Here is a 17,925-nt window from a genome sequence, read left to right on the forward strand (position 1 = left end):
GTGAGCAACCCTTTTTTGTTTATTAGTTACAGAGGCTACGACTGCCGAAGCAACCTGTTTTACACGCAGACGGGTGAGATTGTGTACCATGTGGCAGCAGTGGGAGTGGTGTACAACCGCCAGCAGAACACGCAGCGCTTCTATCTGGGTCATGATGATGACATCCTTTGCCTTGCTATCCACCCCTTAAAGGACTATGTGGCAACAGGCCAGGTAGGATTCGTGGTTTTCTGCCATAACAATCTGAAGTTGTTACTACTGACTTTAGAAAGGCCTTGAGGGTCTTGGGAGAAGAGTGTCCAGTCTATATTTATTCATGTGAAGGATTGCATTTCTGTTGCAGATGGAATTGTGGTAAAAAACTGACACAGAAATGTTTTTGCAGTTATTTATATTATGGGAAGAGTCTATAGTCCATAGGTTTTCTGAATCCCATTTAAGACTAAGAATAGATTGATATTTTTTATTCAGCATTATGTTGCAGATTCTTGATAACAGGTGGCGGAAATGTCCAGATAAAATATATTTTTTAATATCTTGTTTGTGAAGTTAGTATATTAACATTGCATTCATTTATTATTTCATAGTGTGAAGTGTGCAGTTGTTACAGTCTGACATTCCATTTTAATGCATTTTCATTATCACCCATACACAAACTATGTACTGTTTGTGCATACAACGAAGGAATGTATGTTGCTCAAGTTCATTTTATAATACTAATAATAGTTAATTTTATCTTTTGTCAGGCAAAAGATTTAAGGTATACCTTTAAGGTATTATTTTCACTCATGTTTTCAGACAAGCAAGCCTTCTGGTAAATATTTATACACTAGGACTTGAAGGTTTGAGCTGATGTTTCAGGGTTGTTTATTTATGCTTATCATTTTTATCATTGTTGCTCTTGTTGTATAATAAATTGGAAAACATGTGATCTGAATTTTTAATAGAAATAAACTTTTTCTATTATGCTCTTGATTTCTATAAAAATGTTGAGATTAACATAACTCTGTAGTTCAGTTAAGAAATTAGCCTTAAATATAAGAATTGAGTGGATTTAGTTTTGGAGTAGTAAAGGCTATGAATAAAAAAAGTCCCTGAATTTACAATGACTTATGCTATCAGCAGAAAAATATACTCCATTTTGTATACTGTTGTATACATACACATTACATACTGTTGTATACATACACATTACATACTGTTGTATACGTTACATGAGGAAACTAGGTAATGCAGTAATGAAATTCTTCATGCCACCCTGGTTCAGATCTTCCTGATAGTGAATGTTCTGAAAAGCTTTACAAATATCTCATGTTAAGTTTGTGACAAAACCAATAATAGATCCTGGTTTTTGTGAGCCTTAAATGCAAGAGAGTTTTTTTCTGGTTTTGCAACCTTTTTATTTTTGCACTGAGGTGCAAAACCCTTGGAATAGCAAATTATCTTTTAAGTACTATTATCTGGCTAATAGTGCTTTTTGTACATAGTTGAAAAGAATACGCTATATTCTATTTCTTACCAGGTTTGTTACCTACATTAGTGCATTCTAGTGGAAATTGCTGCACAGGTATCAGTGTATTAGAATCTATCTTGTAATGACACCAGAAAGCAGCAGAAGTCACCTTGATTTCTGAAATGTAGAGAAGCTGACATACTAACAATAAAAATAACCTTTTATTTTTAGACAAGGAATGATTGATGAAGAATTGATGGAATAAATATGCTACAGTGCAAGTCACTGAAGGGCTTCCCTCCCCCTCCCCACTACAGGAGGACTTTAGTTAATTGTGATTAATGTGCCTAAGTCAGCTGGGAAGTGGTATTTGGGAAGTAGCAAAAGGAATAATGTTCTGCTAGCTAGACAGCAGTAGTACCAGGAAAAATTTATCACTGTAATTTTTTTCAAATATTTTTGAAGTATTCTTAATATTTTTTAAACAACTGTATAAAATAACTGTGAAATGAAAAAAAAAATGGCTATGAATATGTATACTTTCAGGTTGGTCGAGATTCCTCAATACACATTTGGGATACAGAAACAATAAAGCCACTCTCAGTATTAAAGGGCTATCACCAGTATGGTGTTTGTGCTGTCGATTTTTCAGGTAATAAGTATCTATTTATTTATTTACACTTTTCCTTTTCTGTGTGAAAATACAAACAGTTCTATTGAGAAACTGGGGGGTCCTTTACACTGAAAATTTTGTGGTAAAAATATTCTCCAGTGTTCAATGTCAAATGAGAGACACTGTACTAAAATGACCATTCATTAGAATGACCTCCTTTGGAGTCTTGCACATAGGAAATGCAAGAACAGCTGCTGTCCTGTTTAACAGCTAAGCTGAGCACTTCAGAATTTCTTTGTTGTACAAGGCAGGTGCACAGATCTGGAGTGTTGTGTCTACTTTACAACTGTGTAAGAAGATTTTTGAGCAAATCAATCAGGTGTGCAATCTTTTCTTTTTTAAATGAAATCCCAAAATCCATGTGGGTAGCACACTGAACTATTCAGGAAGTCTGGTCAGGGAGTTGTTCTGGTCAGAAACACAGGCTCTCTCTCCACCTCAAACTAACATGAGACTATCAATTAAATCCCTTTGGATTTTTGCACCCCCTACATTGAATTCCTGTACCAATGTTAAATTTCCTCTGCTCCACTAGCTTCTATTCATTTTTTAATTGTTTGGATTTACTGGATAAGATCTCCGAACTCACAGTGAAGATGTGTGATCAAAGATGAATGCTTTGAGGACTTTGATGCTTCTTACTTTTGTTTCTCCTTTTTCAAAATATGAATCTCATTTCTCAAATTCCAGCAGGGATATATAGCAATTCCAAAAATTGATACATGTCAGAAAGTCATTGATTTTGAGTGAGAACAAACAGCCTGTTTATTGAAGGCTAATGTGGAGTATGTGTCAAAACTTTTTACAAGGCTTCATAGTATTACTCAGTTTAAGGGCATTTCACAAATATCATGGTATGGCTTCAGTGCTTTCCTGTTCATAAATGAACAGAGATTTTCAGAGCAAACATAAAATTTTCATGAGAATAACCTGTGGTGAATGCTTTTGTGCAACTATGTCAGCAGCTAATTGAGCAAGGGATTTAATACAAACAGAGAGAACCTAAGTTCAAATTTGAGACAGGATAATTTAAAGTCCTACACTTCATCCAAGTTTAAAAGCAAACGGATGAAGAAGCATACCTCTAAAAAACGTCATATGCTTATTTTCTTGTTTGTACATTCTTCTTATATGATTTGTGAAGTAATAATATTTTTAATATGGTTTCTTATTATTGCAACATAGTTATCTATCTCCTCTCTTAATAATAAATTTATTATTCTAGCGGATGGGAAACGATTGGCTTCTGTTGGAATAGATGACAATCACACTATTGTACTCTGGGATTGGAAGAAAGGAGAAAAGCTTTCAGCAGTAAGGTAGGAATTTACCTATGCTTTAAAATCTGTACCTAGATTTACTATCAAATGGCAGTAAGGAAAATACATTCATTAAAGAATAAGAGTTCTCCAATAAATTAGCAGTTTCTATTAGGTCAGTGATGCAGGCAATAACATTTATGGCATGTTAAAAAATTTCTGGAAGGAGTAATTGAAGGTCTGATAGTCAACAAGAACTATTACAGTGGTTGCTCAGCTGGTGAATAAAGATGGCTTAGAAGACATTGCTGTGTTCTGAAATATTTTCTTTAAAACTCTATGCAGTTCTGTTTGCCCTCTTAAAGATCTGGAAAGAAAAAGTTTGGAAAGAAACTGTTTCATCTAGTGGTCTGAAAGGACAGAAAATAAAAGATTATTGCCACTTTTGAACAAGGAGGAAAAAACTGGGGGCTAGGGGCTCTTCTGCATTTAAGTAAAGAAAAACAACCTGTAAGCTTTGCTTTGCATAGATAGCAAACGTAGTTGAAAGCTGTTTTTCAAACTGTAGGACTGAAGCAAAGCATGTTTTATAGAAGCAGAGTAAGAAATCTAAACCACAAAAGTTTTAATGTTTTTAGAACCGACTGTAATTTCCATCAAGATTCAATAGGAGCATAAATTTTGTTCTAACAAATGCAGAAATATCAGCTAAATGGTGAATGACAGTGGTGGTTTGTTTTCAAAATAAGTGAATTTAAAATAAGATTTGTGACTTTACCCCTTTAAGAGTCATTATGAGCTGTCAAAGATGTAAATGCCATTTACCCAAACTTAATGCAAATATATTTTCTTTTGCAAAGAAAATGCTTCCTAGTGCCTTTTTGAAGTAACAGAATTACTCACCTTCCTTGGAAACTAAAGGGTAATGAAAATAGGGCAGAACTCAGTATATTGCTTCTTTAGTTTTCTACTTCCTCGTTATAAAGTATTGTTAGTGATTTGAAAGTAAATATTAGCAAGGTAGAGCAGGTATACATGAAAATAAACAAAAAAAACCCCTCCCAAATCTATTTAAAAATATTAATACTTTTATTTAAATTATTTTGCTTTACATTTCAGGGGAAGCAAAGATAAGATTTTTGTTGTTAAGATTAATCCTTACATGCCTGATAAATTGATTACGGTTGGAATTAAACACATGAAATTCTGGCGGAGGGCAGGTAAGAACACTTTTCTGTGTTCTTGAATTTGAATTTGAACATTTTCTGTTACTGATAGTATAACTATTGCATCTCTTACTGTGTGTTTAACGGATGAAAGGCAAATGTTTTCTCTGTATATCTCTTAGTTAGTGTTTCCCTAGCAGTAATAATGTTCATTTGCCTTATGGCAGTAGGGGAAATTCTTTTTAAGATCAATCTGCCATGGAGCTAGAGCTACATATGTAGAAAAGACCCTGCATTTTCTACTGTCTGTTTTTATATATAATAATAATAATAATATAGCATATCTGAAAATTTTACAGTGCTGCTCTAAAATCATAGAACAGTTTTTGGAAGAAGAACCTTTACAGCACATGTGCTGTAAAAGGGCACAAGTATAAACAATATTAAGGTTATAAAAAAATTCACATACAAAATTCAGATGAAGTACTTGAAGAGGACACATCTGCCAGTTGAGAGCTCTTTGACTGGATACCTCTGGTGATCTTGAGAGTTAAAAACCATGGTTATTTCTGCTTGAGAAATTTTGAACAGTGAAAAACACATTCTCTGATACTTATGTGAATGTCATTGTTTCAGACCTCGAATCATATATAAAGGCATATGTGCTACTGAAAACTAGCTTATCTGCCAAGAATGTTCTAATTATTCATGCAGAATTTATGTACATTAACTTACATGAGTCCTGATAAAGATTACTTGTGTAGAGAAAACTCTGTGATGCAAAAAAATTACACTGTTTTTCTCAGTCCTAGCTCCAACAGAAATTAATCAAGATTGCCTGAGAGAAAGGTGTTAAATCTATGTAAATTATTAATTTTCACAATTGAGCTTTCTATCTATAGAAAGAACAAAGAGTCTCAGAATATTTACTAAAAGAGCTACTATAAATTCTTTGGAAAGAAATCTTAACTATGATAAAAGCTTGGAGATGATGATTTTGAAGAAAGAAAGGAAATGGTTTAAAATGCAGCTTTGTTCTCTGGCACTGCTCAGGGGAATCAGATTCCTCTGATGCTGCAGCCCATCTGTGTGAAACTTCAATGGCACACTGGTGAGGCTGTCCTCCCCAGGAAGCACACTCAGCAGTGATAGTGTGAGCAGCAGAGTGTCAGTGCACCTGCACAAATGCCAGCTTTCTGAAATCTGCAGTTGAGCAGATGCACTTGGTTGAGAAGTCCAAAGCACATGCTCTGGACTAGCTTCTCATCACTGACTAGTGAGGGCAGAGGGATCCCAAGACCTGAAAACTCAGTACAGAAAAATACGAGGTGTCAGATCCTGAGGGACTTCTGTTTTATACCACATTGAAGTTTCTTTGTTTTGTTTTATATCATTGTGTTGATGCAAATCTGTTTTTCTAGCCAGAAGTTACTGTGTGCTATAGCTGCCAAATTATTTTAGATATAAAATAATTATAAAATTTATATATCTGTAACACTTTTATTATATGTAGTCTACTATAAGTAAACCTCTATAATAAAGTTAAAAATCCTCTCACTGAACGTCATGAAAAGAGTGAGCTGTGAAGATCTAAATGTTTTTTTATTCTTTCCAGACAATTCATTAGTAGTTTCTATGAACTGTGTGTGGTAGATGTTAATTTTTTGTTTAGATGCAAGTTTACAAATACATTTTATCTATATATGTCTGTATGGCTCTATGTACATATTCAAATCCAGATTCAAGTAGTAAGTTAAAAGTAGGGTTGGGTCTTTTGGGTTTTGTTTTTTTGTTTGGTTGGTTTGGGTTTGTTTTTTGGTTGGTTGGTTTTGGTTTTTTATTGTAGTGAAAGTTGACAAAGGATAAAATTTATTTTGTGAGATCTCATTTTTTGGGGAGCATGAGTGGACTAAAAAAAAAGGACTTGTTGCTCTGGGTATGGTTATATACTTCTTGTACTATAGTTCCAAGCAGATGTCTAATGACTTGTTTTTGGTCCGAACCAGGAGGAGGACTGATTGGGAGAAAGGGCTGCATAGGTGCACTGGGAAGAACTGACACAATGATGTGTGCAGTATATGGCTGGACAGAAGAGATGGCGTTCTCTGGAACCTCCACGGGGGATGTGTGTATTTGGAGAGATGTGTTTCTCATAAAAACTGTCAAAGCACATGATGGTCCTGTGTTCAGCATGCACGCATTGGAAAAAGTAAATAAACTGCTCATTGCTTTTTTTATGTCTGGACAAAAAAATCTATCATAAAGCTAAACCTTTCCCAGATTCAGGAATCCATGTTCTTATTTTCATTACAGAAGAGCCTTGTGTGGTCCAGATTCAAAATAGTGTTTAAAGCATTAGTGCAAAATAGTGTTTATGCAGTCTCTTACTCCTGTTATGTAGCATGCTGTTTGTCAAACCCTTGTGGTCAGTGATATCTTATTCAGTAATTTTCATAACCTCTTACTAAAAAATATTAGGAACTGATTTAAGCATCAGTAAGTTCAATGGAATATGTGAGCTTGTGAGAGGGGAAAAAAGACCATACTTGTACTATTTTGTGCTGTAATTACATTCTACCCATAGGCAAATTCCTTCTGTAGATCATTAAGTACTTTCTCCAGATTCTTGGCTTTGTTTTAGCCCAGGAAAGCCTTTAAGCATGTGCTTAAATGTGCACAGTTAGATTTTTTGTGTCTTTAAAGTTATGTATATGTTGGTGTTTTACTAGGTTAGACCAAGTTGCTCCACCTCCCAATATTTCCATTTCAGAAAAGTCGCATCAGACAACACGTGTTATTCATACTGCAAGAACTGAGTGCTCTAAAGGAAGGAAATAAGGATTTCAGTATTAACCATACCTGTTGCTTTTTAAAATACCTGTATATAATTTTTAAAGACAGAATGGCACAAATGTGCATATATTTGAAAAATATAAGCAATAATCAAATTTTTACTGTATGAGGTCTGGTTTCAAGTAATGAGAAGAAATGCCAAAGGGATATGGAGGCTAAATATCAAGAGAAACCACTACAGTATGTTGGTTATCTTTTTTTTTTTTCTAGAATGGTAGAAGCATACAGGTTAGACCTTCTAAATCCAGCCTGTGTACATGCAATGTACAGAACTGTGCTGCCTTCATCAGGAGGAGAAGTCACTCATTTTGTTGCTCCTGTTCTTTTCATCTCTAACATCTGTAGCTCTGTGCATTACAGTGTTATATATAGTCCATTTTCAGTATTGGCAGAAATCACTGAAAATTAAGGAAAGATAATAATTTATTGTAACAAGTGATTTTCATTTCTGTTCCCCCAGGGATTTGTCACTGGAGGAAAGGATGGGGTAGTAGCTCTCTGGGATGATACCTTTGAACGTTGTCTCAAAACCTATGCCATCAAAAGGGCTGCTCTGGCTCCTGGATCCAAAGGTAACACAGACTTTGGCTATGTTCTGTCCTACTTTTTAAGTACTTGCTTTAGAAATCTTTCTGAAATTGCTTTCCACAGTAAGAGGGAATCCACATTTGACATAATAAATACTAATTTTTTTTAAAAGCTTTATTGATTCTAAGTAAGTAATTTTTCTATTGGGACAGGAGTCATGTGTTGTAGGGTCTGTTTGCACATTTGGTGGTTGCAAGTCATAATATTTAGTTTACTATTAGCCTAAATTAATTGCTCTAGCTGTAACTTTCCTATAATCCAGATGTTTTCTTGCTTTGTTTTGTTTTTATTAAAGTGGCAAGCAAAAAGCCTATTACATTGCTGACCATGAAGTCTCTTACCTGATTTTTTTTTTGTTTTGGAGAAAGGAAGGAAATCAGAATTGTGGTTAGTTTTGTAAGGTATTAGTAGATAGTTTTCCGTAAATGCATGTCTTTGGAAATAATTAAAGAACATTTTAATTTCTGTTTTTCCTGTTTCTACCACTTATTCTTGATCTTAATGCTAATTTGCAATTCCTTGTATTTTCATTCTGGATAGTTTTTTCTCTTCCATCCCCTTCCCTTAAAATTATGTTTGCTGTGTTCTAAAGCACATGATTTGATTTTCAAACATGATCAATATAAATACTGATTAATGAAAACATTGTATTCAGAGTGTCTCATTCTAATAGCTTCTTTACAAAAAGCTAGAATCGGAGGTACCATAATTGCCTATATATATTTATATAGCAATATAGTGTTATAATTGATGTTATAATTCACAGGCACAAAGTCAGGCTGGTTAAACTTCTTGATGTATTGCTAAATCCTCCCAAATTAATCCAGACATGTTGTTTTGTGCAGGAATGTTTTCACTGTTACTACTGAGTAGATTTTTCTATAGTGAGAATGTAATGTAAGTGTGAAAAATCCTCTTTAAGGCAGACTTGACAATCCTATCTTTAAACACTTCAATGTTCTAGGTCTCCTCTTAGAAGATAATCCTTCTATACGTGCCATATCGTTAGGACATGGTCATATTCTAGTGGGCACAAAGAATGGTGAAATATTGGAGGTGGATAAAAGTGGACCAATAACTCTGCTGGTTCAGGTATGTGTTAAATGTCAGTCAAATATGTCATACCACTAACACAGTTTCATTTTTCAAGTAAAGATTTGTGCAATAAGAAGCACTTTAGCTACTAATGAAGTTAGTGAGTTAGTATCACTTTTGGTTAGACTAGACCATTATGACTCCTTAATGAGCAAGACAGAACATAGAATTTCATTACTAGTTTGTTCAATGAGTTCATCCTTCCAAACAGACCAAGATCATAGATCTATTTAGAAAAAACAAGAAAAGTGTGTGAAATAGTGGGTCTTCCTCCAAATTCCTTATTAACTTCTCTTGAGTACTAATTACTCTTATTTTTAAAAGTCTCCTTAGTATTTGAGATTTTACTTGTAATTATGTAAAAAAACTGCCATACAAAACAACTGCATTTTTTTAAGCTTGACTACTAAACAGATTTTTACTTTGGATCAACATAGTATTTTCTTTCATAGTTAAGTAAAAATCTCTGAATTCTCTCCTTTCTGAGTGGTCAGTGCAATAGATAAAGAAGTGTATTTGTTAAAAGAAAGTATTAGACCCTAAGGTAAAGAAAAAACCTAGTTCATAGAATAATTTGGGTTGGAAGGGACCTTCAAAGGTCATCTTGCCCAAAACCCCTGCAGTAAGCAAGGGGACCTTCAAATAGATCAGATTGTTCAGAGCCCCATCCAATCTGACCTTGGATGTTTCTGGGGATGGGGTGTCTGCAACATCTCTGGGCAAGCTCTCCCAGTATTTTACTGCCCTCATCATAAAAAATTTCAATTCTTCTGTGTAGCCTGAGTCTACCCTCTTTTACCTTAAACCCATTACCCCTTGTCCTGTCACTACAAGCCTTATTACTAAGACATGTCCCTCATATTTCTCTCTCTGAAGTACTGAGAGGCTGCAACAAGACCTCCCTGAAGCCTTCTCCTCTCTAGACTGAGCACCCCCTCCTCTCTCAGCCTGACTTCATAGAGAGGGCCTCCAGCCCTTTGACCTTTTCTGTGGCCCTCTTCTGGACCTATTCCAACAGGTCCATGTTCTCCTGTGCTGAGGAGTCCAGAGACAGACACAGCACTGGAGTCTGACCAAAGTGGAATAGAGGGGCAGAATCACCTCCCTTGACCTGCTGGTCACGTTTCTTTTGAGGCAGCCCATGACAGTTTGCTTTCTGGGTTGCAAGAGCACATTGCCAGCTCATGTCCAGTTTGTTGTCCACCAAAACCTCCAAGGGCAAAACCTTCAGGGCTGCTCTAAGTCCATTCTCTGCCCAGCCTATGTTTGTGCTTGCTGACCCACATGCAGGACCTTGCACTTGGACTTGCAGAGCTTCATGGCTTGTGTCTTCTTGCCAAGCCTGTCCAGGTTCCTCTGGATGGGATCCCCTTCCTCCAGCATGTTGAGCACACCACTCAGTGCAGTGTCATCTGCAAACATGCTGAGGCTGCACTCAGTCCCACTGTCCATGCCACTGACATACCTGTGTATGAGGATTATTTTGCAGAAGTTTTCTGTAGTACAAATTACTACAATTTTGCACAAGTAGCAGAGTGAATTTTTTTCAGGTGTTCTGTGTTTTTATTCAGATATTTATTATCTTCTAAAATGCATGTTGTCTCTCTCTGTTTTTTTCAAACTTTCTTAAATGCCTTAAAGTATTTCATATTTCAATTTCAAATAAAAAGAAATCTGATTCATTGTGTTTTTTCAGGGTCACATGGAGGGGGAAGTTTGGGGTCTAGCTACTCATCCTCATTTACCTATCTGTGCCACTGTAAGTGATGACAAAACCTTAAGAATATGGGATTTATCTCCTAGCCATTGTATGTTAGCTGTTCGCAAATTGAAAAAGGGTAAGATGCTTAGTATGAAAAAATATTTACTGATTCAATTGACATTTACAAGCATGATGAATCTTTTGAAAGCAGGACTTGAAAGCAGAATAAATTCCTTTCTTTGCTCAGATTATTTTATTAATGCTATGTTCATGTGTATATATGAGCCCTTAAGCTAATGAATTTGTACAAAAATTCTGTGTAGTACTGTTCTGAAGATTATTTGCAATTGTAACTTAAATAAGTCAGTGAATTAACAATAAAAGTTGAGTCAATTACATAAATGCTGTGTTGCTTATAATATTGCAAGACTTTTTTGAGACTTTGAATCTAGAAATTTTTGGAAGAAATCTTAGAAGAAATATTGACATTTTCTTCCTTGTGAATGTTTGAAAGATCTTGAATGTCAAGAAAAGAGAAGTCAAAATTTTTACTTGTTTAGGATATAATTAAATTCTATTTTGACAGATGGATAATCTGTTTTAAGTGACATCCTATAAGGTGATTTGTTTAGGATTAGATGAGACTGGCCCTGACAAGCTTCTGATGCTATGTATGCTCTGCTAGATAAAGGAATACTGTAGGCTTTATCTGTTTGGCATTCAGCAAAGTGGTTTGATTCAAACATAATAGGAAGCTTAATTGAAGATGATTTAAATTGACAAAGTAAATGTAGAAGAGTTAAAAGCTCACACAGGCAGGGATTAAACAAGAAAGTGTCTAGCTGGTGAATTCTTTTCAAGTTTTAAAGCTGATATTTCTTAATATTTTTTGAGAGTACTTTTGGCAAAAAAGGTCTCTGATGACTATTTGCTGATGAGACACATTTTGAAATGCTTTGGCAATCTTAAAAAGTTCCTGTGTACTGTACAGAAAAAGATGGCTACTTCTGCAGACTGAGTAATGGAATTGAAATAATGTTTTTTGATGATAAAAGGCAAGATCCAGTGACTGTAAGAAAAATGTCTGTGTAGGTCAGGAGTAACTTAAGGGGCAGAAGCTCAGGATGTTGTTGAATGCAGGGTGAAAATTACATGTGATAGTGAGGTATTTTTCCCAAGACATATTGCAGTATTCATGTAAATTATAAGACAAAAATCAGGATTTTTTGGTATGCATTTCTCATCTGTATTCAGCTGAATGCACTTAAAATAAAGTTGAGAATGGAGAAAGGAACTATGGAATGCAAAGCCTTGTGCTGAAGCCATCCAAGTAAAGGATTGCTGTCTACAAGTTAATCAGAGGAACAAATAGTAGGGGCAAATATTTATGTTAATGGAAAGCTCTGGTATGAAAACAAACCTATGTAAGTTGACCATATATAAGTTTAAAATGGAAATTAAACTGTGATTCAAACAATGCTTGACATGTTTATTGGAAGGATTCTATGAGTTAGTCTTATTGTTTGTGATACCAAATGACTGAATTCCGGGAATCCAGAGAGTCTTCTAGCTGTGTTCTCCTTATCAGAAGAAATGATAACAAACAGGCAGCACCAGATACACAAAGAAGATCGCATTAAAAATATACAGACAATAGTGATTAATCTACTAATTTAGAACAGATGTCAATTCATATGCAAATTCTAAGATTCTGGGCCTGTGTACCTGTTCATATGCTATCGCAGCTTGGAAATTATTTTGGCAGCATCTGGAAAACTTCCTTGGAAGTTTTATAGATAAGAATAGCTTTCCTTTACTAATGGAAAAATAGATTTGAAAGAAAGATAATGCACCATAAATGTATCTGAATGCAATGTCTTTATTTCTCATAGGAGGCAGATGTTGCTGCTTTTCTCCTGATGGAAAAGCATTAGCTGTTGGTCTCAATGATGGAAGTTTTTTGATAGTTAATGCAGATACCCTGGAGGATTTGGTCTCTTTCCAGCACAGGAAAGATGTTATTTCAGAAATCAGATTTTCTCCTGGTAAGTGATTTTTTTAGATGAAAATTTTAATATCAATGTTGTTCAAGTAAGGCTTATGACATTGAAGAGATAAAAGTAGTATAGAAAGTACTTTTAGATGTAAAAAATAGGTCAGCAAAACTAATACTAACATTTTGAAAGACCGTGGTGTGAAGTCCTGTGTTCCTTGTTTAAGGATGAGATTATTGGAATAGGTTTGCTTATAGTAACCTCCTGAATACAACAGTCAGTTTTAAATCATGAATATCCAGCAGCTCCCTAGGGTTCCACTTTCTGAGCTGCATAAATTGGCACATCACTAAAGGTACTGTTAGCTAGTAAGAATACTTGAAACTGATGTGTCAGAAATTTCTGGCAACTTTTTTTCCTTATTTTTCCTCCCTCACCCCCCACAGTGAGACTAGGGTGTTTCCTACATTTTAGCTCATATTTTAGGATTTCAAAATGCATGACCTACTTCAGTTAAAATTTTTGTTGGAGAAATTTGATGCAAATTACTGATACCAATTCTCATAAACCTTACTTTCTGGTTCCCTAAACCTTACCATTCTCTGAATGCCATAAATGCTTAAAATTTCAGCAAATGGTTTTTATTGTTTGAAAATCTAATGCTATCATAGCTGTATGTTTCATGCTGATTATGTGATATGAAAATCAGTTTGTTGGGGAATATGTATAAATTAACAAGCTGATATCAAAGAATTGAAAGTTGCATTTAGCTAAATTCCAGAATTTACTTATGTTAGTATGCAGAGCACTAAAATTTTATGAAAATGTTTTCTGTTTGTACTGGTGTGTTTTAGGGGCTGGAAAGTACTTAGCTGTGGCATCCTGTGACAACTTTGTAGATATTTACAATGTCATGAGCAGTAAAAGAGTAGGAATCTGCAAGGGAGCCTCCAGCTATATCACGCACATGGACTGGGACATAAGAGGTAAGCAGCATTCATTGTAAAAATGTACTGGAAGATTGAATACACTATAGACTAATAAAGTACATGTAGAACATGGATTTGTGGTATCACTGGCACATTTGATTCTTCAGCTTACAAATATGCTCTCACAGCATCTGAATAAATATTAAACCCATGATATTTGCTGCCACATAAATATTTAGAAGTTGTGAATTTGAAGTAAAATGGTTTGTATTCATAGATTGGTTTGTTTGGATTTTAAAAAAATCTTTCCTGTTTATCATTTGACTTCACATGGGCAGTTAGTGATAGAACAAGGGGTAAGGGCCTTAAGCTGGAGGAGGGTATATTCAGATTATATACTAGGAAGAAATTCTTTATTATAAGTGTGGTGAGGCACTGGAAATGTCTGCTCAGAGAGGCTGTGGATGCCCTATCCCTGAAGGTGGTCAAGGCCAGGCTGGATGGGGCTCTGAGCAACCTGGTCTAGTCTCAGGGGTCTAAATGGTCTCTAAGATCTCTTCCAACCCCAAACATTCTATGATTCTATGTTGCTACTGCTTTAATAATATACTGTACAAAGTGGTTGTCTGTAGCTGAGGAATATGTATCTTTGTTGTCACACATAGTGGAAAGACTGGATTTCTTGTGTTCCAGAGTATTAATATGTGATTACTTAAAATACTAAATTTAGTCCTGTTTCATTAAAAAGCAAGGCTGTGCAATCTATTTGTTCAAGTTCTTATTCCTCTACATAATCACTTTTGTAACAGTCTGATTTATTTTGAAAGAGTGTTGTAAGTTAGCTTCCTTTCAGAATTTTGAAAAGGAAAAGGACAGAAACATGGGTGAGAATTTCCCTCAGAAATGGAGTATAAAGGTTTAAAGAAGTCTCCTGCCTGGGATGAACTGGTGGCCAGGCAGCATATGTGCCTCTCCATCCCAAAAACACATGCATCAATAGCCAGTTATCCTGAACAAGATTTGAATTATACCCACTACATTTTGTCTACTATCTGATGGGATAGCCATAATAAGGAGAGAAAAAGTGATGCGTTAGTACAGTTTTCAAAGAGAGGAGAAAGGGTTGTGAATTTAAGGGGTCAAAGGACTTAGATCTCTTTAGAAGATCACACTTCCAGATCCATTATTTATATATCCAGATTTTCCAATAGAAACAAATAATGCAATGCTGTTAGCGATAAAAAATTCAGACTCACCTTTCTTTTTTCCTTCTGTAAAATGGAATCTTCTGTGTTAACATACAATATGTGTGCCATATGTTTTATAGGAAAACTTTTGCAAGTCAACACTGGTGCTAAAGAGCAGCTGTTTTTTGAAGCCCCTCGGGGGAAAAAACAGACCATTCCGAGTTTGGAGGTGAGGAACTGTACTGCCTTCTTAACTTGTTTGCAAATTAGTTATGATATAACCATTTATATTACATAAGAGGGAACAATGTATGAAACTGTCATTTTAAACCTTTTAAATAATAAAATATGTAGGGAATTTCACATTTTTCTCTTTTATTAAGAAACAGGCATTTGGCTCATTTAGTCATGGAACTCTCACTAGACTTCTATGAGTCTTTTCTGGTACCTAAACACCTTTGAAAACCTATTACAGATTACTTAACCCTAACCTTGCTGTGGAAAACCTCATGTTTGTCTTTATGTAACAATGTAATACAGTTTAAATAATACATATAGGCAAGAGTAGTATATTGTAGCTATAATGTTGTTTTGTTTTCTCAGAAAATTTTTCTGAGAATTTGTTTTCACTGTCATAGGGCAGAGAGCAAAAATGGATCATTTCCAATTGATATTTTCCATGGTATTGAAAGGCAGTGTTGGAAAATATAATTTGTTTTCTTTAGCCTGAAAAGGCAGCTAAAGTAAAACTTTTCAAAATATTTTGCATTTTGGAATTGAAGGTTTATAGAGGTAAAATTGCAGGTCTCAAATGAAATTCTCAATGTTAAAAAAAAGGTGATTAATATATTAAAATACTATCTTTTAGATGTGATGTGTCTTCCAGTGCAAGGACTTTCTCTTGAAACTGGATATGGAAGAAAAATGCCTAAGAAGTATGCACTGTCTCAAATGGGTTTTTTTTTTTTGTAGGTAGAAAAGATTGGCTGGGCATCATGGACAAGTGTTTTGGGCTCTTGCTGTGAAGGGATCTGGCCAATAATTGGTGAAGTCACAGATGTAACTGCTTCATGCCTCACTAGTGATAGTAAAGTACTAGCCACAGGAGATGATTTTGGATTTGTGAAACTGTTTCGATACCCTGCTAAAGTAAGTAATTTTCAGCTGTTTATGGAAAATATTTATTAATAGATCTGCCTTTTCAAAACTATGAAAATTCATCACTCTGAAGAAAATAATGCTTTTCTATTTTTCTCATTTTTATCAAAGAAAGCATTCAGTATTACATTGCAGTTTGCAGTGCATTAAACTTGCAATGAGCAAGAATCATCATTCCAGGTCAGACTGTAGAGCCATCTCATGAGTGATGAGCCATCTCAGCAGTGTCCTACTGAGCAAATGAATGGAAAAATCTTTAAGAATGAGAATGGTTTGGAAGAAAATGAACATGCCTTTCTCACCTAGATTTTATTCATGATTTTAAGGACCTCGATTTTGTCCAGTAGTAGTTACTTTTTTTCTAAGATGAAGACCTTTAAAATCACACATTGTAGAAAAGCAATTCCAGAAGCACATTGTATTTTTACTGCTCTTGAAGTACCTCTACTTTTCATGTATATTTGGTGGTAAATGTGTCTTCGGTTTTGAAATTGTACTATGCTAAGGATGGTAACAGTTCACAAGTACTGATTCAAAATATTCTATGTGTATTTTATTCCAACTCAGAATATTCTTGTCTAGATTATTGTCTCTTTTAGGAAAAGTGATTCAGTGTTTATTGCTGGAATCAGTTTATAAACTAACTCTCTCATGCTTGATATGAAAATTAGGTTAACATTCCATGAAGTTTCTATAGGAGGGGCACTTGGAAAATCACGTGTTACAATCATATGAAATACAAAACAGCTGAAGCATGAACTGCAAAGAAGTTAAGATGATGTCATTGTGCACCAGCAACTCATTTCAGTTTTGTCTGGCAGGCTGGGTAAATTTGATCTTTGTGGTTTTTTTCCCTTTTTTTAGGGAAAGTTTGGAAAGTTTAAGAGGTATGTTGCTCACAGTACCCATGTGACAAATGTCCGTTGGACCTACGATGACAGTTTGTTGGTCACTGTTGGAGGAGCAGACACCTCCTTAATGCTGTGGACTTATGAGATGGAAGGACATCGGGATAGCAGGCAGTGTGACAGTGAGGAATCTGATCTAGATTCTGAAGAAGATGGAGGTCAGTAATAGTTTACACAACTAGCTGGATTATGCCATTTCAAGAAGACCTTATTGATGTAAAACCACAAATTTAGAAATAATTCATGGGTTGTTTCTATCTTAAGTAGCAAATAGTCTTCAAAAAAGTTAAATAAAATATGGTTTTGGGGAAAGGATTGATAAACTGCTGTAAAGCAAATGATAATGAGGTGTTTGAGTTACAGCCTTGAGTCATAGAGAGACTCTTGATATCTTCTAAATGAAAAATATAAGTATTACTTATACATAGCTACCCAAAATCTGTATTTAAAATAGAATCATCACAGTTTAAATTTGGTCACTAATTCTAAAGAAATTATATTGAAATCTGTATAATGTGTGATGATCATTATCTTAATGTTATAGCATCTGCTTCCATAACATGGAAACATAGGAGACTGAAGAAGACTGATGTTTATCTATCTATTTCAAGGTCACAATATCAGTAGTTATAAAGTGCTAATTCTGTTTCGTAGCATTAACTTCTGCTGTTTTTCCATACTTTTGTTTTCTTTTTCATGTTAATTCCAAGGGTTTATGAGCCTCCAGACTTGTTTGCTCTTTTCCCAAGTGCAGTTTTTCCTCCTTGTCAATTCCTCAGTGTTCGAGCGTTTTTAAACTATCACTGCTACTCGTTAAATAGTTCTGTGTAATGAATTAACTTTAGTTGTCACTAAAATGTGCTAAATAACCAAGGAAATACATTAATTATTAAACATTCATTGGAAAAGAATTTTTAATCACTGTCTTTCTTCTTAAAAGCACTGAAGAATACATCCACA

General features: G+C 34.9%; 1 protein-coding gene across 1 annotated transcript in view; it reads left to right on the top strand.

Moving 5' to 3' along the window:
* The window catches only part of EML5 (EMAP like 5), a gene marked incomplete at its 5' end in the record, with an annotated part of 95,059 nt that overhangs the window by 48,041 nt on the left and 29,093 nt on the right, over positions 1-17,925 (top strand). The window contains 13 exons of the mRNA XM_083863991.1: positions 27-213; positions 2,000-2,105; positions 3,352-3,445; positions 4,505-4,605; positions 6,558-6,760; positions 7,865-7,976; positions 8,957-9,084; positions 10,784-10,925; positions 12,682-12,834; positions 13,638-13,769; positions 15,040-15,128; positions 15,872-16,048; positions 16,922-17,123. Coding sequence (XP_083720117.1) covers positions 27-213; positions 2,000-2,105; positions 3,352-3,445; positions 4,505-4,605; positions 6,558-6,760; positions 7,865-7,976; positions 8,957-9,084; positions 10,784-10,925; positions 12,682-12,834; positions 13,638-13,769; positions 15,040-15,128; positions 15,872-16,048; positions 16,922-17,123 — 1,826 coding nt within the window. The remainder of the gene's footprint in view (positions 1-26; positions 214-1,999; positions 2,106-3,351; positions 3,446-4,504; positions 4,606-6,557; positions 6,761-7,864; positions 7,977-8,956; positions 9,085-10,783; positions 10,926-12,681; positions 12,835-13,637; positions 13,770-15,039; positions 15,129-15,871; positions 16,049-16,921; positions 17,124-17,925) is intronic.

The sequence above is a fragment of the Zosterops lateralis genome, assembly GCF_965231275.1.
Source record: "Zosterops lateralis genome assembly, chromosome: 6".
Classification (NCBI taxonomy): Eukaryota; Metazoa; Chordata; class Aves; order Passeriformes; family Zosteropidae; genus Zosterops; species Zosterops lateralis.